Genomic DNA, 23,134 nt, shown 5'->3' with positions numbered 1-23,134 from the left:
CCTACCAGTTACTCACCTGCAGCGCATTATATAGTATATTACCTACTTCCCTCCCAGGTTATTGTGAGGACCAAATGAAGTAACTTGTAAGGTTCTAAGGTGGGTAGAGGAAAGAGCCAAGGGAAAGAAGGAATTAAATTAAGGAAGCTCAATTTGGAATGAAATTCCATCAAAAAGCCCATCAGGGCTGCTAAGAAACTCAACTCTAGGCATACTGGATACTAGGTGCTGGAAAAAACAAATTTCTCTGCAACTTCCCACTATCCATTTCTTTTTGATTTATTAACTGGAAAAAAATCATGAAAGAGGACCCACAATTACACTAGCCAGCTGGGCAGCTGCCCTGGAGCTCCTGACTGGAAGCTATTAAGCTATTTTCCCCTACTGGGAATGGGAACAAGAGCCAATGCCTGGAGCCCAGGCAGGGGAAGCCTGACCAGGCCATTTCCCACCATACTATACTCTTGGACTTGATGATTCCAGAAACATCATCTTGCAAGATGAAATCAACTCATTTCCCACTCTGCATATGTAGTCTTCTTCCATCAGTATAATCTTTAAAATCCAGACTGTTGTATGCCTTCTTTTGGCTCTTGAGGACTTAGCACAATGCCTGACTCTAATTTTATTGACTCATGAGCCCCCCAGACAGCTTTCCTTGTCCTTCCTTGTGCTCCCTGCAAGTAAGCAAGCAAGCCCAGATTGAAGAAGCCCCCAAATAAGAGTCAAAACAAGAAATACCAGTTGATGTTTCTCTGGCCTTTTGAGGTAATTATGCTTGCTGAGCAGGTATTTGTGATGCAATTGCCTGCTTGGGGGAGTTTATCACATCAAAAGAAGAATGAAAATAGCTCCTGAAAAAGTTAGCCCAGCTGCAACTTGAAGTAAAGGGGAGACCTGGACAAAAGAACATCTTAACTTGTCTTGACTTGTGTTTTGCTCCTCTTTCTTGGGTCCATTCAATGAGCTGGACTTGGGCCCAGCACTAGTTGAAGAGCCAATTGGGATGAAATCCAAGGAGAAAAAGGAAAAAGAAATAACAGATGGGAAGCCCATCCCTGACTGACCTGGCTTCCATAATGAGGGCACTATTTATCCTGTAAGTTTCTGCAGGATACAATTGTGTGCCAAGACCAGAGGTGTTTGTTTGTACACCTGTCTAGGAAGGTGGTATTCAGCTTCAGTTTGATACTACGTCTAAAGATGACCCTAAGAATGTAATCCTAGGCTTTTCGGCACATGGCTGTCAGGCTGAGTAACTCTAGACTATTAGTGCAGCTTGTTGTGTGTAAGCTTAGGAAGAATCAGCTCTCCCAGGAGCTGCCAGAAAAGATATAGTTAGGTGCTCAGAGGGCTTCTATTCAGTGAAGATTCAGCCCTGGAAGACCATCAGAATGATCCCATTTTGCTGGGATCCTTGCATCTCCCAGGGCTCCAGCCCTGTCATTGTGGTCTTCTCAAGCCATGTTCCTCACTCAGGAATCCCTATCAGTCACTCACCTGCAGCACATTATATATTTCAAAGCAGCCCAGTCCTCAGGCTGGAAAAAAAAAAATCAAGAGACCACACACCAGGTTGATTGTGGCAGATTTTAAAACTTAAGATAAAATATAGAACACACAAAACAAAGTATCAAAACTTAATCCAAAGAGATAACAGCATTGCTGCCCTTTATTGTTTTGTTACAATAAATCTCTTGGTGATGATATTTTCTAGCAAAGACTTTGACTGTTTCTCTCTTTTGTAATAAATTTCTCTTGTAAATTTTTAAAAATGAAATGTCGTGAAAAATAAGGCAGAATATAAACTTGGGGCTGTCCTTTTTCTGAACTTGCCAGAGTACATCCTGTTGCCTCACTCATTATCACTGCATCTTTTGGGTCTGCACTAACAGAGCCCTGCCTGTTTGCCTCTCCCCAGCTCTGTTCTCTGGCAGGAGCACTTTAATGTTGCCTGGATGGAACCACCACCCACCCCAATCCCAGTCAACAATAATGAATCAAGTTTTTTGCCTGGACTTTCATAAACAAGGCAACAATTTATTTTCTTTTTCATTCCTTTTTTGGCAAATTTTATTCTTGGAGAAACTCCTATAGATTTCAGGACACTGATATCTCTTGATACCTGATTTAAATGGTTGTGTTTGAAAGTTATAGTCAAAAAAAAAAAAGAAAAAGTTATAGTTAATTTCAATTTAATTTATTGCTTTAAAAGATTCCTAATTTTGGATCATAGTTTATTGCATTAACTTTTAAGCAGTATTTTTAAAAACATGCATTCTTCAAAATATGAAATAAGAACGATTCATATTCATTCATAGATAGTAGGACCCAAACTTCACCCCCTCCCCCAAAATTGATAAATTTCATCATCCATAACTATTCACAATAATCAAGAAACAGCTCTAAGTAATAAAATATAAGAAAGGCATCTTGTCAAAAACGTCTCTGCCTCATTTGGAAAGTCACTTGCTCCCTTTAATGATCAAAACAGCTTGAGGCTATCCGTGTTTTACAAAAGGGTTGCTGACCTGTACCCAAAGGAAGCCTCTACCCTGGGAATTAATGAACATCAGAGACTCCTATTTCCCTTCTTTCCCATTAAAATAACCATGTTTTTATCTTTAAAAACTATCTTATAAGATTGTGAGATTAACATTCCTTTGAAATATCAAAATATCCTTATGATTATTCTGTTTAATGTTGTAGAAAAAGAAAATCACCCTGCAGAATACATCAGATGAAATAAAGCATACGTTCCAGACTAATAACAGTAAAGTTTGTCAATACCTCCTACATCTCTGTTCTTCTCAACACAAATTCCAGCTGCAGATGAGAACAAGACAAAGTAATCAAGATGCCCTAGATATTGGTAAGATCTAGAAGATTTTAGAAGATGATAGTATCTGTGCATGTATTTCTTTTAGGAGGAAGGTTTTTTTCAAATGACCATGTTAGAAGTAGAAAAACTGATATACATAGAATCTTAACCTAGTCAAGTTTATAAGATGAATCATAAGTGAAGCTGAGAATTTAACTTTTATAGTCTTGTGTCCTCTTGTATTTTTCTAGCCTTTAATAATAGATCATATCCCATATCCATCAAAAAGAATTTGTTTAGGAGAGGGGGAATAATGTCTGTGATATGTTTCTTGTGTAGTGTCATAATCATTCATTGTGTGCGTGAGAGAGGAGAGAGCACACTAATTTCAAGGAATCTTAGTGTAGTTAAAGACTAAAATACTTAGAATTGTTAATACATATATATATGAAGAGAGTGTATAATTGAGACCTAAACTGTATAGTCTTATACTATAAAACTTGTAAAAATAAAAAGGAAAAGGAAATCATTAAGTTTTAGAATTAAGTCAAGAGAATCTTTGTGAAGCAATTAGGATTAGAACTGAACTTTGTTGAATGCGTAGGATTTGGGTATGTTTCAAGGTAAAAGAAATGTTCCAGGTGAGAGGACCATAAGCAAGATCCAAATATTAGGAATGGAAGTAGTATGTTGATAGGACAGAATTTAATATGCCATATCAATTTTGTAGGTAGACATTAAGTGATCTATACTGATAGACCTTTAATTTTATGAGTGACTGTTTCAGGGACATGAGATGTATGTACTTCAGTACAGATGATTAAAACAGCTGTTCTAGTTCCCAGAACTAGATAGTGACCCAGGAAAATGGAAAGAGAAAAAAGAAACAAAGGAAAAAAGGGAAGGAAAAAAGAAAATGGAAATGACTCCAAAAATCTGAATGTTGTTTCAGTATTTTAAAAAAAGTAATTGTTCAGAAATAACAATAATGACACAAATTTCAAGGTTTATAAAGCCCTTTCAAACAACAGCTCTATGAAGCAAATACTACAAATATTATGATTTCTGTCTTAAAGATAAGGAAATAGCAATTAAGTCTCTATTTTTTATTGCCTTCTACAGAAGCAAAACTAAGCCAACAACAACAAAATATAAAGTTCCTATATACTAGATTATGTTCTCAAATGAAACATTATGAAGTTGGCATTATTTTGAATCAATCAAATCAAAGGCCCTAAAAGGGAAATCATAAACCTCTTCTCCTTCACAATTCCCATAGTAAAAATTTTGCCTTCAGAATCATAGGAATTAATAGTAACCAAATTAGAAATGTGTGCATTTCTGCTTTTTTTCCCCACATTCCATGTGTACTATAATTATTCTGTTATGTATTTGTCAAAATATACTGAAATATCAGTTTTCTATTTATCCGTTTTCTTTAATAGGTTAAATACCCTATTATAAATAATCCAAAATAAAATCCTTAAGGATAAGACATAATTTATAACAAATTCTTTGAAGGGGGGTGGGTAGTCAGTGAAGTCTTCTCATCTCCTACAAACTTGTTATACACACAAAGAGTCAAAGTAAGTGTTGTCTTATGTAGACAAAGTTCTAAAAGTTCCTTAAAAATAGAACTATGACTATCAGAACAGGTATTAGTATCAACTGCATGAGATGATGGGATGGTAAATTTTTACTGCTTGTTTATAAGTAGTAAAAATTCTGTCTTAGATGGAATTCTGTCCATTTTGTTTTATGAAATTTTGAAATCTGAAAAAAATCATACCATATTTATTCATTTGTTACTCTATTATCTTATGCTTTATTTGCTATTTATTGTTTTCCTCCTTCATTTTTTCCCCAAATTGAGCCCTTCTTTTTGGCAAAGAAAACCTTATACCAAAAACAACCAATCCAAGATTTTTGTCTAACAATGTATGCTGTGTTCTATCCCTGTAATCTGCCTTTTAAAAGAAAGCTCTATTCATTGCCTGGTCTCTACTTTCTAACACTTTTCAAAGCAAATCATGAAAAAAATTTATCATTCTTCCATGCGCATGTGCACACACACACAAGCACACAGAAGTTTTTTTTAACCTTCTCTGAAAAATAATTGTTGCTTTGAATCAGTTTGATAATGTTAAAGAAGGTATTCTTTCTTCCAACTCATGATAAAGATGGGCTTTTTTAAAGACTGATAAAATGTAGTATCCTAAGCAGATTTGACCCTCTTTGCCTCAGTTTACTCTGTCTGACTTTTTTTTTAGGTTTGAGAAACGTATTAGTTTTTAAAGTCTTCTTGATAAGTAGGGCACTGGACCTTAGTGGCAGTTCTGTTCTCATATTCCCTGTTCTCTCTGATCCAAGGCAAGTCATAAAAACATGGTTGAGTACTACTTCTGTGTGGTAGAAATGGTGATATGACTATCTATAGTACCAAAATCAAAGGCCTGCTGTAAGGATTATTGAGGTAATGTGCATATTATAAGTATGAGGTTTAGTTTAGCAGATCCTCTGTTAGTAGGCTACATTACTGGTAAAAAATTTTTAAATCATATAATTTCTTCTGGTCAGCATTATAAGATAAAAATTATCCCAGAATTTGAATTGTCTCCTTTGAATTGAATTACTGAGACAAAGGAAAATATTGAATATAAAATTTCAAAGTCATCAAGTGAAGTTATTTTTGTTTTTTGGCTACGTGTATATAAAAAGTTTGAAAGTTGTTAAATAGAAAAGTTGACTTTGAATGGAAAGCTCTGACTCAGAGACATTATATCATATTGGCTTTAGAAGAAGTAGTTTCTAATCTTAATTATGCAACTCATTGATCTTATGATCATAGGCAAAGTGACTTGACTAAAGTCTTCTGTAAAGTTAATATCATCTTCCTCGCCTTCCTCAGGATTGTGAGGATCACCTAGTGAATGAGAATGTGATGTGTCCATTTAAAATGCTCAGTGAAGGCAGCATCGAGATTCAAAGCACTAAGTCATTTTCTTTTCCTTTATCAGTTACTTAATGTAATTCGTAGTGACATTCCTAGCAAAGTGTGTACAGACACAATAGTTCTAATTCTTCTGACAATGTATTTGAAGATTAGAGTAAGGAATGTAAATGTTATTAAAAAGAAATCTAATATTTAAAATTTTAAATAAAGAATAAGTAAAATCCATGTAGTCCTCAGGCTGTTATTTAGAAGACTTCTTCAATTGCTTTTTTAAAAAGCATAAAGTTTAAATGTTAATAAACAGATTTGTCCAAAAGAAAAAAAAAGTTTCTTTATATAAAAGGGCAAGTCACCTGATCTCCTTCGCAGGTGTCCTCATTTGTAAAATGAGAAGGTTAGACTAGGGGTGTAATTCTAGTGCTTTTCAGGTCTAGATCTACCATCATGTAACCCTCTTACTCTGCAAAGTTTGATTGTGTAGAAGTCCAGAAGTCAAATTCCAAGCACATGCTGATTCTTGCAAGTAGGTCAAATAGATTTTTCTGAAGAGTGGATAAATCTATTTCTGGGCTTTTGTAGTCAATAGTAAATTTTAATTACTTTGATGTTTTCTGATTTATTTTTAAAGAGATGCTTATTTTCAGAAAATTGTTAGAATTCCAGAGATTTACTGTAGTAGAAAGAGCACAGGATTTGGGGTCAGATCTTGGTTTTGCTACATCCAATCTTATTCAAGTCAATTAATCTTATCTTCAAGAGATATTGCTAAGATATAATTGACTGACTTTAGCAACAGATTGGTTATGAGAGGTAATAAGAGATCTGGGATGACATCTAGGTTGTGAATCTGAGGAACTGGGAGGAGAATTGAGCTCTCCTCAGTAATAGGGACGATAAGAGGGAACTTAGGTTTAGGAAGAAAGATAAAAAGTTCATTTTTGACATGTTGAGATCAAGTTTTCTACTGAATATCAAGTCTGAGAAGTATGAAAGGCCATTAGAGATGTGAGATTGGAGGCAACAAAGAGTTTGAGGTAAAATAGGTAGATTTGAGAATCATCAGCAGAGAGATGGTAATTAAATCCATTGGAGCTGATTAAATAACCAAGTGAAGTGGTATAGAGGAAGAAGGGTAGAGGGGCTATCACAAAACTCTAAGAGACACCAGCAATTAGTCAGCACAATCTGCGGTTCTATAGACAATAGCTACAAGGAGATTTAAGTAGCATGAGGCTCAAAGGAAAATAGGTTACTGAGTGATAGAGCAAGAGGGAAAATCTGGAAGTGGCAGGGGGGAGCAATGAGTATTCCATCTTCTCTACCTTGACCACTCAAATGAGGGGAATTAGTAAAGGTAAGGTCCTACTGGAAAATGTGCCCAGAGAGGCTGTGTCATCAGGGGCAAGCTGAATTTCAGTAAAAGCTACTAGGTAGAAGGAATGGAAGAGAAAAAAGATTTAAGAGTAGGAAACATTGTTGTCTGTGAAAAAGGTCATTCTAGAGGACATAGTGGAAGGACTAGGTGGAGGCAAGAATAACCTTTATCCTATGATTATGTTGAACTAAATAAGAACTTAAACTTGAGATAATTATCTGAAACTATGTGTGTATGGATTATCAGGAAAGATGACATATAATAAGAGTAACTTATTTCAAAGAGACTGTCAGCGATTACTAATCACAGAAATAAAATTGTAAATTCAAAAGGTTTTCTTTTTTCCAAAAAATGTTACTAAATGAATGCCAACTCATTTTTATATCTTCTGCTCCTTAGCCCCTCATTTGGAAAGTAGGAAAAAAATCTGCCTTGAAAAACAAATTTTGAATTTTTAAAGGCATTATTTGGTGGCTATGTTATTTTACTTTTATGATTTTGATGAGAGCAGGAAGGGTCTATCCATGCATAATAAATAATATACATCTTGCTTTCTTTTAGCTGGTGGAAATTGAAAAGCCTTCATCACCAACTTTCAGGCTTCCTATGTAACTTCCAGCCTTTACTGCTGATCCACAAGATGAGGTTTTAGGGAAATATAATGTCTTGAAGTCAAAATGGGCTCCAAAATACTATCTAATTTAGCAGATGTGGTGTACTATTTCCTACCTCATGCTAAACCCACATGAGGTTTGAGAGGGACAGAAAAGCCACTAATCTTTCTCGTGACATTTTTCTTGCCTCTAAATAGAAGTGAAGGTCATTAATGCTTCAGAAGACAAAATCTGCTGTTCCTTTTTGTTGTTTGTTCTTGATTTAATGAGAGATTATTGATTACCCTTAATGATCCCAAATGTTAACAACAGTGACATCTGTTCATCTTCATTCTAAGAGCAGTATTTATCAGGCTAGGGAATACTTAGAAAGAATCTTAGAAGTTTCTCTAAACTCCACATTTTAGAAACATTTGATTAATGTGCTGAAGCTTAGTCATACCAGTATTCATTCATATCATATGGATAAATAAAAACACTGAGATACTGTTTGACATTTCATTTAGCTGGAAGTGCTCCATCTAAATCCAGCCATGAAGTCATCAGTATAACAGGAGTGATTAGCTTAAAAAAAAGGCTTGGGTTTCTGTTGTTTAAGAAGACATTGAAGTTGTGTGTGTGTGTGTGTGTGTGTGTGTGTGTGTGTGTGTGTGTGTGTGTTTGTGTGTGTAGAAACATACCTCAAAACATTTTTTTGTCCATGTACATATGGTGCCATTGTATCTTCTTCCAGAATTATTGTCTCCCTAACTTACTTTGAAAGATAACATAATAGAAATTTTAACATAGCATGATAAAAAATTTAGAAAGTTTTTAGCTATGTCAGGATAATAGGAAAATAGCATGATATAAAGTTTAGGAAGCTTTTAGCTATTCTCAGCCATCTCAAATTAAGAAAGTACCTCATTTTGGGGAGATGTCTGAGCTGAGGGATGATAATTCCTGTCGCTGCTAGGACTGAGAGATGTTCAATGAGGAGATGTAGGTGAGTTAAATGAAATGGTTGAGATGTAATTAAAGCCAAGACGTTCAACCCACATGGCTAAAATCTTTTCTTCCTTAAGTGTGTCCTTAGGCTGGCAACCAAAAAGTTACTATTCATCTGCATGTTTCCATTTACTCTATCACAATTAAAGTTTCTTCAAATGAAAGTTATTTTAGCAATGCAGTCTGGTAAAGCCATGCTATTTCCTTGTAGAGAGAGCTTCGTTTAGGAGCCTGAACTTCCAAGGAGATTCTGTTAGAGGATATACTATGGGGCGTGCAATCAGCACTGGCAGCCTGGCCAGCAGCACCCTGAACAAACTGGCTGTTCGGCCTTTGTCCGTTCAAGCTGAGATTCTGAAGAGACTATCCTGCTCGGAGTTGTCCCTGTACCAGCCACTGCAAGGCAGTTCAAAAGAAAAGAGTGAAAAAACATCATGGGAGGAAAGGCCCAGCGGGATGAGTAAATCTTACCATGATCTCAGTCAGGTCTCTCTCTACCCTCAAAAAAGTATTATTGACAACGTTGACTCCCCATCACAAACCAATTCGGAGCTGGTGGGAAAACCATCTCACCAGATGGCGCGACCTGAGACAGAATGTGTGACAGGATTCACAAAACTCAATAAGTAAGAATCATTGTTAAGTTACCCAACCTCATTTTTCTGAATTTCATATATACAGAGATATGTGAATATACACACAGTACATGTATATACACATTTTTGTTTGTTTTTTTTTTATTTTTGCCAATTTTTTAATTGATTCTTCCTCCTCCTACCTTCCTTCCCCCACCACTTTAGTTCAAAGTCTGTTGCAAGTTTAAATAGAAGCCCTGAAAGGAGAAAACATGAATCAGACTCATCATCGGTTGAAGACACTGGTCACGCATATGTTGTAGGTCAGCATAATCAAGCTTACCTTTTTTCCCCCTATGTAAAAATTGTTAAAAGTAAAAAAGCTAATGTTGCTTACCTAGTTATTATTTGTGCTGATTTGTGTCACTGTTGCCAATGATCTTTGCTTTTAATCAAAATGTTTTCATAAATTGAAATGCCCTTGCTGATTAAAATACATCAAATCTGTGCTGTAACCTAACATGAGAATGAATTGCTTAATTGCTTCTTGACACAAATATTTGCTTCCCCTTTTGTTGACTTAAGTTATCATCAAGCTCACTAGCAGAGAATTCAGACACTTTTCTTCTGGTCTCTTTCTGGTGTATTACCTTTATCCTTTGGATTTTCTTCTGTTGCCTTTGGTGCTTGTGATAAACTATATTGATTGCAGCATGCTTTGAAAAAAGTTTATTTCAGATACCTTCAATCTGATATGAGGTAAATTATCTCCAATGAATTCTAAAATAATTTTTATGATATTTATAGCTTGTTTTAGATAGTTATTGATACAAATTTTCAATTATTAGTTTTCATCAAAAAACTTTCTAGCTAAGCTATGGTGTATTTATTGACTTCAGTTGACTAAGCATATAAAGTTTTTATATATATATATGTATATATATATTTGGCTTACCATTAGGAAACAATTCACATATTTGAAAAAGGTCAAATTATTACTTTATGTGTAATTTCAAACAAATATTCTTACCTTCTGAAACAAAATTATTGATTTTTCTTGTTGCTTTACGCAAGAAAAACATACAGAGGCAAGTCTCTTAGCCATTGAATAAATGGTAATTAAAAGGTTTATTACTCTGAAAGGTTTATTATTCTGTAAGACAGAAGAAAAGCAAAGAGCTCTTCATTCCATTTCTTTTCCTTCCAATCTTTGCTTTTTGTCCCTGCCATCTCTTCACTGAGAATATATATGAAGGGTTTTGCAAACTTCAGAGCATTATATAAATATGAGCTGTTGCCATTAATATAATTATTATTCCCCTTCCTACCGCAAGTCTTCCTCCCTTCTTACCTCCTCCTCTACCCCCCAAAAAAGAAACCATAATCCAATTTTTATAGATTTAGACTCTGTTTTGCAACCTTCTAGAATTGTGCTTTTAAAAAAAAAATGGGAACATTTTTGAAAATTTTTCATATGCAATATATGGGACAATTGTGTGATACAAGTGCTAGGCCTGGAGTTAAAGAAGACTCCTCTCCCTGAGTTCAAATCCAGCCTCAGGCACTTGCTAACTGTGATGCTGGGCAAGTCATTAATCTTGTTTGCCTTAGTTCCTTATCTATAAAGTTAGCTAAAAAAGGAAATGGCAAACCACTTCAGAATCTCTACCAAGAAAATCTCAAATCAGGTCGCAAAGAGTCTGAAATGACTGAACAACAACAACAAAAAAATGTAGTGCATTTTATTTTTCAAAAATAAATCCGAAGATTATGTATGAATCTAGGGAACCTATGAAGGATAAAAGAAAATTAACACATGAAAAAGATCTTTTTGCATGTATTTCTAAATATATTTTTGTTCACATTGTATGACTTCTCAAAATTTTAATATAATTTTCATGATTTAATATCTATCTCAAAAACATGAATTCCGATTAAATATTTTCTGCAAAAATGACTTTAATGAGTAAATAAAGTGAAAGTTCAGTATATAAATATAACCACTTTGGGGATGTTTTTAGTAAATTTTTAATTCATTTATAAGCTTAATATTTTATACATTAAAATTGAGGAAATGGTAGATTTTTAATCTTTTGACTAATGTCTAATCATTGATTTATACCATAGGAATTAGCTCTGGAAATGGATTGTCCCAAGCATCCTTGAAAGAAAATGGTGGGTTTGCCAAAATTATTGCTACCTATTGCTATCTTTTCTTGTTTCATAACTATCAACCATTTTCTTCACCTAGTGGTTGAATATTATTTTATTAATGTATATATTTAAAATACACAGCCAAGCATGCATATTATTGCCATGACCAAAGTCATTTTCCAATACCATCATTAATATAAAATAGCCAGTTTCTTCTATAAAATCACCATATTTATGAAACTCAGTTCAATGTATATATAAAGTATCAGTTGTGTGCAAAGCCCTGTGCTAGAGTGCAAATATTTTTAAAAGATGCTAACAGTGGCTGTCATAAAGTTTCCCGTCTAATAACTTCTTATAACTTAAGTCCTTTAAAGTTTACCTTAACATCATGTTAAAAGGATTATGTAAGTAATAATTATCAAATTAGTTTTCCTGAGACATCTTCCATTTATGGCAAAATGGAAAGCACACTGTCTCTAGAGTCAGAGGACCTGAGTTCAAATTCTCCTCTGACAATTATTATCTGTGTGACCTTGGTGGGCCTTAGTTTCCTCATCTGTAAAATGGGCAGGTTGGACTAGGTGATCTCTGAAATTCTCTTCTAGCTCTAAGCCAAGGAAAAGATGCTTCTATCATCAGTATAAACTTTATTTAAAATCAATTTATTAAAGAGGACACTGTGCAAAAATAAAGTACATAGTATTGGATATGAACACTTTCTAACAAAATTTGTTAATTTATGGTGCATGAACTTGATTTTTTAAAATATATTTTGATAATTATTGCAACATAATTAATTTCCTTTATGATCTTGTATATAATCCTTTACATATTTGAAAACATGATTATGAGAAAAAGCCATAGTCTTCACCAGAGTTCCAAAGAATTCTATGACATAAAAAGTTATATAGTGTAGTATATAGTATTATAATATTGGGAGATATGAAAATAAAAAACCTCAAATAAAATGTTTTCAAAATATTATTTCAATTACTTTTCCCAAACCAGAGTTCTTCTTTTTTTTATTTATTTTTAGAAAACTGAATATTTGTCCAGCATTGAAGTTTTAATGATAGCTTGTATTTTCAAGTAAAAAAGGACATTTTGAGTGTTGACTATTCCCTCTTTACATTGTAAATTAGATTAATCTTGTAACATTAAAATATCAACAAATAACTTAGACTATTTAAATTGTCCATTATCAATATACTTTTAATGTTATTGATATGTAACAAAATTAATTTCATTGAATTTTTCTATTATCACATATTTCTTTCAATTTTATTCTTTTCATACCCAAAATCAAACAGTACATAATTTGGTTCCCTAGAGAGCATAATAGATAACTGACTGGACTTGAAATCGGAAAGAATTATAGGATCTCAAAGTACAAAGGGACCTGAAAATCCTGTAGTCTAGAACTCACTGCTTCAGTGAATCCAGTCCTTCTACAATATCCCCAAAGGATATTGAGTCCTTTGAAGTCTTCAATTAGGGAGAATCTTCATTCCTCCTAAGACAGTCCAGTCTGCTTTTAGTTAGTTCTGATAGTTAGAAATATTTTTTTTACAGAAAGGCAGTTGGAAGTGACCTCAGAAGCCATCTTTTCCAACCTTTACATGAAAGGCAGCCTGAGCAAGATTGTACAGTGTGTGCTTGAAGATCTCCAAAGAGGAAGGACCCAGGCTGCTTCATTTGGGGACAGCTCTGTTTATTAGGACATTTTCCCTAACATCAAGCTTAAAATGGCTTGCTTCAGAGTTTCACCCCTTACTCTTGGGTCCAGAGCCACAGTCCTCCCATGGACTTTATCTCACTAAGTCTCTGATAACTATGAGATCAGACCTTCTTCTATTCAAATTTCTGGTTCTAATTGATTGTTGCTCAAGTTTTTGGACCTCCATATCTTTGTGTTTTAGTCCATGGATTCTTTAGTCCACCGGTTCTTTCCTTAGATTTTTTCCCCATGAATTTTTGGGTGATTCAGCAATTGTTCTTTTTCCTTATTTGTGGCTATCCTCTAAAGTATCTAACTTGGGGAATACTTTCAGCAATATTCTCCCTCTCATAATCTTTAAAAAATAAAGCCTTTTTTATTAAATTTGCAAGATATATCGCAAAGACACAGCCTTTTTAGATTTTGTTCATCTTCAACCAGGAATCTGGCACTCTCACATTTTAAGTGGTGGTCTAAAAATCCAACTTGCATTCTCAGATATCACCTTTTCAGCTGATGGTTCTCTTCCCAATTAAATTTTTCTCTTTATATTCCTCTTCTTTAGGAAGCAATGGGGAAAAAATTGGATTTTTTTTTTGCACACCTAAGAACTATATAACACTAAAGCTTAACCTGTCTTACCCTTGATATTTTCATCAGCAAAATAGGGGTATTAATATTAACTGAGATGCTTAAATGAGATAAAGTGTATAAATCACATTGTAAACCCTTGCAGTAAATACACACACACACACACACACACACACACACACACACACACACACCATTATTACATAGACCAGAGTAGGAAATGACAAGGGAAGAAAGTAAGCATTTATATAGTTCTTTCCATATGTCAAGCATAGTACTAAATGATTTTTTTAAACAAATATTTCAAATGATTCTCATAATAACCCTTTGAGGTAGGAAACTGAGGCAAAAATAAATTGAAGTGACTTGTCCAAGTCATCTGTTCATTAAGTGTCGGAGATTGATTTTGAACTCAGGTCTTCCTTACTCTTGATTTAGTAGTGGTCTATCTATTGTGCCATCATCTGGTAAAGCATTGTGAAACTATAAAAAGATTCTCCTTCAGTCTTAGAAGCAAGATAGATCCCATAAATCCATTTGAATAGATTGCATAATCAAGATAAAGAGTAAGGAATTATGTGAAGAGCGCTTTGGGGAAAAAAGGTCAGATGAGGATAAAAGAGTGTGACATAGTAATAAGTGTCTTCTCTTCTTCCATTTTTTTTCCTCCTTACCTTTTTCCATCCCAACTGTCAAAACTCACTTACTGGGTGTCAACTAAGTGTTATTCTGATTTAAATGATTTAAAATCAAATGCAAAGGACTGATTTCCTCTAGGAAGTGTGTGCTTGCCCAAAGAGAAAGTTCTTAATCCAAATGAATCTTGAACTTATGGAAAATGTTTTGAGAATGATTATTTAACAGCTAGCTTTTACTATTTCCCTTCTTCAGTTTCCTGTTCCCATCTATGGTAAACCATCCCATATTGGAAAAACATGTACAGAATTTGATGTATGCAGGACAGTCTGTCACCCTTCTCATCTTTGCATATCTCTATACTTTTGAGACATAGGTTTTTAAAAAGTCATTACTGATGAATTGAAAAGTTACCCATAGTCTGGTCTTAATCTGTCTTTTAGACCAGTTCATTTATTAAGCAATAGGAACTCTGCTAGACAGTGGGGATATAGAAATACTAATAAAAATGTCCCTACTGTTAAGAAATTTACATGGAGAGAAGGGATGACAATGTATACTCTTAATAACTAAAGACAATCAATTAGTCCTGAAGGATTCTAGGGATTTCAAGAGATGGAGGTAAAAGTCAAAAAGATGAAGGTAGTAAAGGCTGGAGATGACTACTTATAGAATTGTATGATATGCTAGAAGGGAGATCCCATTCAAATTGGACTACATGACAGCAAGGTCCCTTTGAACTCCTAACTTCTGTGGCTTTGTGTGATTCCATGAAATATAATGCATTATACAAATAGATCCTTGATTTTATTAATATTTTCCCCCAAATCCTGTAATTTAGGCATTATTTTAGAACCTGCACTAGAATAGGTGCTACATTAGTACATGCAGTCTTATTAACACCAAACATTGTATATCCCAAGTCTCAAACATCTCTCTCAAGAACAAAGAAAAGTGTTTCATTATCATCCCAAGATCATTCATTATGATAAACTTGCATTTGGCTGCCTTTTAGTATTGTTTATTATTACATTATTCCTTATGAATATTATTCTTTATTCTTCTTGATTTAATCCATATCATTTAATTATTGTGCAAGACTTTCCAGAGTTGGGATTCTAACCCAGATCCTTTTATTATAAAATCCAGTACTTAAAAAACAAAACAAAACACTACCTCCCTTACCACCATACTCGGGATATTTTCACCTATTATCTTTTGCAAAATATGATTTTCCTTTAAAATGAATTATCCCAGAAGCTCATATAAAATTAACTTATCAGTCCTTTTATAATAAAGTCAGAGGATTGTTTATGGTATTGAATATTCAAAATCCATAGAGTGAAATTTGATGTATCTTAAGATATTAATATAGCAAAATCATCATACTCTTTATAGTTACTGATCATAAATAAATTATCAAAGATACATTGGTCTTCACCAAGGAAGAGCTATTAACTACTTTTGTGGACCTTTCAGTCTAAAGATTTTCATAAAGTTATGTTTTATCAGTTGACATATATTTATTAAGTATCTGCTATGTGACAAGCACTATGCTAAGTGCTGAGGTTATGAGAACAGGTAAAGGACAGGCATTAACCTCAGGGAGTTTACAATCTAATGAAGGAGACAAGCAAAGATATACAAAAAGGCTTTTGTACAGGATAAATAGGAAATTCTTAAGAAAGGGAAAGCACTGGAATTAAAAGGGGTTGAAAAAGGCTTCCTATAGAAGGCAGGATTTTAGTTGAGACTTAAAGGAAGCAAAAGAGGTCAGTAGTCAAGGGAGGAGGCATGGGAAGCAAGAGAAAATGCCCATAGCCAAGAGGTTGTTTGTAGAACCACCAAAGGCCAGTGTCACAGAATCATGTTGGGCAATATGGTATACTGGAAAGATAAAGGGGGACTATTTTAAGAAGGGCTTTGAATGTCAAATATAACCTTTTGTATTTGATTCTAGAGGCAATGAATATTTTACTGAGTATGGAGGTGATATAGTTAGACCAGCATTTTAGAAAGGTCACTTTGGTGGCTAAATAGAAGGTGAATTCTAGTGGGTAGAGATCAGAGGCAGGCAGACTTACCAGCAGGTTATTGCAGTAGTCCAGGCATAAGGTAGTAAAGGCCTTCAGTAAAGTAGTAGCAGTATCAGAGAGAGAAAGGAGCTTCTCAAAGAAAAGTTGTGAAGGTGAAATCAATATATCTTTCCCGTTTGATGTGGGAAGTTAAGAGATACTGAAGAATCCAGGATAACTCCTAGGTTGTGAGCCTTAGAAACTGGTAGGATGATGTTGCTTTCTGCAATAATAAAGGAGACTAAAGGGATTGACGGACGGGAATAATGGACATGTTGAGTTCAAGATGACCACTAAGATCAAACATTTGAAAGGCAGTTGGAAATGCAAGATTGAAAAATCAACATTGCGGTTAGATCAGAATAAGTAGATTTGAGCATAATCAGCCTAAAGATGGTAGGCAATTGATTCTATAAGAGCTAACAGAATCAACAAGGACAGTTATATAAAGGGAAAAGAAAAAAAGACCCAGGATAGAACCTTAAAGGACACCTAAGGTTATAAGCTGTGATCTAGATAAGGGTCCAGCAAAGAACACTGAGGAGTCATCAGATAGATAGAAGAATCAAAAAATGTCTCAGAAAATTAGTGAGAAGAGAGAAGATAATCAGCAGTATAAAAAGGCTACAGAAAGGTTGAAGAGAATAAAGATCAAGAACAGGCCTTTAAAGAGATTTGGCAATTAAGAAATTATTGGTAACTTTGAAAAGAACCGTTTTAGTGGATTACTGAGGTTGGATAACATTACAGAAGTTAAAGAAAAAGGAGAGAAAGTAGAAGGCAGCTATTGAAGACTTGGAGTTTAGCTGGGAAGGTAAGAAAAGATGTAGGACAATAGTTGGCAGGGGTGGAAGTAATTGAATTAAAAATATATATTTATGTTTCTAAGTGGATATTTTGTATTAACAAAATTAAAAAAGAATCATTAATTCTTTATTAGTACATTGCTGGGCTTAGTTTTCTGTGCAGTATTTATTTTAACATATTTCTCTAACTGAAAGAATGTTAAGTAGAAATTGAATTTAGATTCTCATCTTGATTGTTATACTACTACATAGTTCTGTGACCCTGAACATCACTTACTTTTTCTGTACTGAATCTGTAAAAATGAGAGTAATAATTGTCCAATTTTACTATAGTAAAGTGAAATGTGTATAAGTTCATTGAGAAAATAAAAAGCATTTGACAAATACAGATTGTCACTTTCTAATTTGATAGTATGCTAAGAATATGACTTAAATGTACAGATCCTGTGACCCATGTATTCTAATGCTAAGTATATACACCAAAGAAGTCACAAATAAAAAGAAAGATACCATATACAACAAAATACTTATAACAGCATTTTGGGCAGTAACAAGAAATGGAAACAAAATAGACCCCTATTAATTTGAGGATAAATAAACAAGTTGTAGAACCTGTTTGGTATGAATAATAACTGCACAATAAGAACTAATGAGTATTAAGTTTTCTTTTTAAACATGGAAAAACTTATGTGATACAAAGTGAAATAAGCAGAACCAAGAAAATAATCTCTGCCATAACAGTCATAAAAATGAATAGAACAAACAATAAACAAAACTTAATTTAGGATCATTGGTTTACTTAAAATCTCAAAGGTCATCTAGTCCAATCTCCCTTTTTGTAGATGAACATTTTATTTATAGATCCCATGTCTTTAGAAATAACAATTCTGACTTTTAAATTGCAGATAAAAGCTACCAACATATATGGATATGTATGTGTATGTAATATATGTGTATTACATACACATTTATACTGCTAAAAACTGCAAGATTGTACAGAAAACTACAAGAAAATCTAATCAAATTAGACAATATACTTTAACAAGAGTCCTTTATAAGTAACTGAATGATTGATCAAATCATTTTAATAGTTAAGTTGGAAGAAACTGACAAATGCACCCTTGATACCTTCACTCTGTATATTTTATTTTTAAAATGTGACTTTCCAATAGATGGTCTGCAAAAAAGATGGAGCATTGTGTCTTCACCAGAAAGGGAAATCACCTTGGTGAATCTGAAAAAGGATAACAAATATGACTTAGGTAAGTCATTGCAGGTGATAATGAAGAGCTGGAGAGAATTCCATGAACAGTTGAAAGGCTTTTAAGCCCCAAGTTATCTTTGGCAAAAGCTAATTATCTACAGAAAATGTTCTAAATACTAAATTAAATAGAGAATATCTCCATTTGTAATTTTCCATATGACAGGGATAGCCTCTAAAATAGACTTAGGAGCCATTCATATTCAATGCTGAGACCGGAATTCTGAGTTTCAAGTAGCCAAACATGAGTCATTAGAAGCAGTAACAATTCTGAAAGGATTCTTTGAAAATGCATTTTTTTCTTAGGATTTCAGATTGTTGGTGGAGAGAAGACAGGAAGACTGGATCTGGGTGTTTTTATCAGTTCAGTAACACCTGGGGGACCTGCTGATTTGGATGGCTCCCTAAAGCCAGGTACTTTTTAATGATTATTTTACCTCAACGAGAAAAAAAAACGACTTGTGCCATTATGCATTTTTATTTGAGCTATCTATGGTACCTGTATAGGATAAAAGGAATTTAGTCAAAACTCTCTCTCTGAGAGGCATTAATAAAATTTCTAAATGAAATTTCTTGTTGCTGAAAGTGCCAGATTGCCAATAACTATGTATATTTCTTTATACAGGAGATCGTTTAATATCTGTGAATAGCATGAGTCTTGAAGGAGTTGGCTACAATGCAGCATTAGAAATTTTGCAGAATGCTCCTGAAGATGTGACACTTGTTATCTCCAAGCCAAAAGAAAAGATTTCCAAAGGTAATTTAATGAATTACTGTTAGTTATGTATTGTTTTGTTAAATTTACAAGTTTCAGTATATTAAATCAATATACTGAATTTAAGAGTTTTTGAAGACATAATGATCTGCTTTGAGAATCCTAACATTACAATAAAAACTTAATTAAAACAATTAATATTACAAAGCATCATAACCACATAAATTATCAGCTTTTCTGTATATATGCCACAACAATATCATAAAAATAAAAAATAACAGTACTACCCAAAATTACTATCCTTCAGGTGGCATTCATTGGTTTCTTCCACACCTAGTGAAAATATCTTCCATCTACTTTATACCTCCACATGCACATACATTCTCACATGTACACAATGTATGATGTACATTGCTATTTTTACATGTTGTCTCCATAAGAAGGGGACAAGAGTTATTTTTGTTTCTTTGTATCCTTCATTCTTAGCACATTGCCTGGTATACAGTAAACATTTAATAAATACATCTTGACTAACACAGTTATTTATACAACAGCTTTTCATCCAGAAGAATAAAATGTCAAGAAGATAAAAGAAAAAAATTTTTAATTGGGAAAGAAGGTGACTCAGCAATACTAGATCTGAAATTATACTAAAAAGCAATAATCAACAAAATCATTTGACACCAATTAATATAAAATTTGATCAGCGGAATAATTTAGATTTACAACATACAAAAACAGGTAAATATAGCAGTGTAGATTTTGATACATCAAAGACAGTTTGCTAAATTCCAGCTTCTGAGACAGAGACTCTATGTGAGTAAAACTACTCAGAAAGGTAAAAAACAATCTGGCAGAAATTACGCATAGACTAACATTTCTTCTCATAGACCATAATAAATTCTGAGTGAATACAAAATGATACAAAACTCTCTTGACTAATTAGGAGAAAAGAAATCACAGGAGATGCAGTAGACCATTTTGATTACATAAAATTGAGAGACTTCTACACACATAAAATCAGTGATTAAAATTTGAAGGAAACCAAGTAGGGAAATTTTGTAGCAAGTTTCTTGTGAACTTTTGGTTGGGTACTCTCAGATTTCTTTATACATGCTATAGTTTTTCCAAATGGAATTTCTCTTGCCCAAACTTTCCTAAATTGTGCATGCACTTTGACCCAGAAATATTTCTGCTAGACATAGATCCAGAAATCAAAAGAGAAAAAGGTCCATTTTGTACCAAAAAAAAATGGCATGCTGTGAATTACTTAGCACTAGCAATATTTTGGGTATGCTTTCATTTGTAAGGAGGGAGGAATAGGAAAACCTAGTCAGACCCTGTGTTTTAGGAAGATCACTTCCTAAATCGAAGCTGAATCCAAGATAGATTAAAGTGAGTTAAAAATTTATTGTATTACCCATATCACAACATTTTTATGAGAAATGAAATAATCTCTGTAAATTGTTATATAAATATAAAATTTAAAAATATTATATTGTTATTTATTTTGTTTTATACTTTTAAATTTTATGCTATATGAAAATATTGGGGGCTAGATTGACTCCCAGGAAAGATATTTTATATCTATTAGACATAATTCCATGATATCCTATACCCATTAAATATAATTCCATTAATTAGGGGATTATACTGCAATCTGCGTCTCTTTTTGTGAATTCCAATATCAGTTTCTTAGTAGGACAGCAGTATTGGTATTTCAATTAGAAGTGGGAGTCTTTTTTTTTTTATTTTCTTAAATTGTTTTGATGCTTTGTTGATTTCAATCACTTCCTAATAACATTTCACCCCTAAGTGAATTCTCCCTTATAACAAAGAAATAAAATTATACAAAACAAATTCTGCATTTACCACATCTGTTAGCAAATACTTCATCTTATGCTTTATTTGGCCACCTCAATAATGAGAGAAGGCAGATATATTTTATCATCTAAAGTCAAGATTGATTATTGAGTTCTGATCTCTGAGTTTGTTTTCCCTTATATTGTTGTCATTTTTTGAATATTGTTCTTCATGTTCTACTTACTTTGTATTGCATCATTTCCAACAAATCTTTCCATTTCAGAAAACCATTTTTGTTTTTAAGAGCACTATTATTTCCAAAATATACTAGACTTTTACTTTCATAATGAATGTCATTATGAACAGAATTTGTTCTTTATTATTTTGATTATTAATAATGACCCTGCATTGTGGACTCTATTTATGATCACTAGTTCTCATTGGACAAAACTAAAACATATCAAGGAAGATTTATTTTGGTTGTTTGCTTTGGGCTATTTGAAGTTCTCAACAATAAAATAAAATTTTGATATTAGCTTGTTTCCTTTTTTTCTGTTGATAAAAAAGAAAGCAAATAAATATATTCAACATTTAATTTAAAAGCTGTTTATATGCTTGCTAATCAAATGAAATTTTTGCTCCTTAAATAAATGTAATTCTCACTCAATTTTTATTTTCAGCGCCTTCTACATCTACATATCTTTCCAATAGGATAAAAAATTATGTTCCCAGGCCTTCTTCCATTAAAGACAATGATCTGGAATCTTCCTTAGAAGACCACCATCAGACACAGTGTTATCAGCGGCGTATCTCACTTTGTTCCTCTCCACTATCAGGGGGCCAAAAGGAAGGAAGCCTGAGTTCACAGGATTCTAGGACTGAGAGTGCCAACTTGTCACAGAGCCATTTGAATGGCTTCTTAGTAAACCATTTGGGTGCCCCTGCCCAGCAGGAATTCCAGCATTCCAGCCCTTCTTCCTTGGCTGTGTCTAAAGCAGTTGAGAAAAAACAGACCTCAAATGAGCACAACCAAAGCAAAACTAAAAAGTTGGGCATCTCAGAAACCGTGGATTATTCTGACCGTGGGGATTCAGACATGGATGAAGCTACTTATTCAAGCAGTCAGGATCATCAAACTAAAAAGGTATAAGCTATTTCCCAGACTACTTTCTATTAACAGCAACTCTCCTCCCTCTTTTATACACTTCCAAAATCTCTTTAAGTTCCTAAAAATTCAGTGTCCCATAGTTTGATCAAGGAGCACTTAACTGCTTCTGGCAGAGTTATCTCTCATTAGCTACTTCTGTGGGTCTGGAAAATGAGTATTTCTGCTAGGGAGACAGTGTGGTTAAGGGGAGTAAAATGAATAAGGCTTGAAATCAGAGGGCTTGGATTTGAATCCTGGTTTGTGGTGACTGTCATTTAATCCCCTCCAGCTTCATCTTCCACATTTGCCAAAAGAGAGGTTGTTGTCAGTGATCTCTTCCAGGTCTCTCTCTGACCCTTAGATCTTCACCCACTAACTGCTACTGTTGTTTGCTGAAAGAAATAAGAAGCTTTGAGCACTAACCCTAGAGCTTATGTTATCTTAGAACGCTTGCAATGAGCTGCATGCTTATGTAAACGGATGAGGAAGCTAAGGAAGACTGAAAGAATAAAATTCACTTTTACAATTTGGCCATTCAATTACAAAGGAGCTTAGACAATGCAAAATTTTACTCGAAGAATGAAACAAACATGTGCCCAAATGAAAAGAATGTTTTTAAACAACATATACAAACATATCTTCGGCCTGCATATTTTATATGAAGTAGATAAAATCCAGATATCTGTAGGAATACAATAAGAATTTAGACATAAAGACAAAAAACTATGATGACAAATTTTTAAAGTTGTTTAAAACTTCTCTCAAACATTTTACAAACTGAAAACAGAGTAAATGTGAAATGGGTCATGGCCTAGAATCAAAGTCCTATATTCAAGTACCAATCTCATTCATGTCTGCTAGAATTATGACTTAAGGCAAGTCACCACACTCCTGTATTTCC

The 23,134-nt window shown here is 33.7% G+C and overlaps 1 protein-coding gene across 1 annotated transcript in view; it reads left to right on the top strand.

The window, feature by feature from the left end:
- Nucleotides 1-23,134, top strand: part of PTPN13 (protein tyrosine phosphatase non-receptor type 13) — a 213,733-nt gene that overhangs the window by 132,651 nt on the left and 57,948 nt on the right. The window contains 8 exon segments of the mRNA XM_051966187.1: nt 2,710-2,872; nt 8,962-9,376; nt 9,551-9,648; nt 11,453-11,500; nt 18,480-18,569; nt 18,875-18,982; nt 19,194-19,325; nt 21,767-22,230. Coding sequence (XP_051822147.1) covers nt 2,710-2,872; nt 8,962-9,376; nt 9,551-9,648; nt 11,453-11,500; nt 18,480-18,569; nt 18,875-18,982; nt 19,194-19,325; nt 21,767-22,230 — 1,518 coding nt within the window.

The sequence above is a fragment of the Antechinus flavipes genome, chromosome 6 (assembly GCF_016432865.1).
Source record: "Antechinus flavipes isolate AdamAnt ecotype Samford, QLD, Australia chromosome 6, AdamAnt_v2, whole genome shotgun sequence".
Taxonomy (NCBI): Eukaryota; Metazoa; Chordata; class Mammalia; order Dasyuromorphia; family Dasyuridae; genus Antechinus; species Antechinus flavipes.
This window is presented reverse-complemented; position numbering and strand designations above follow the sequence as displayed.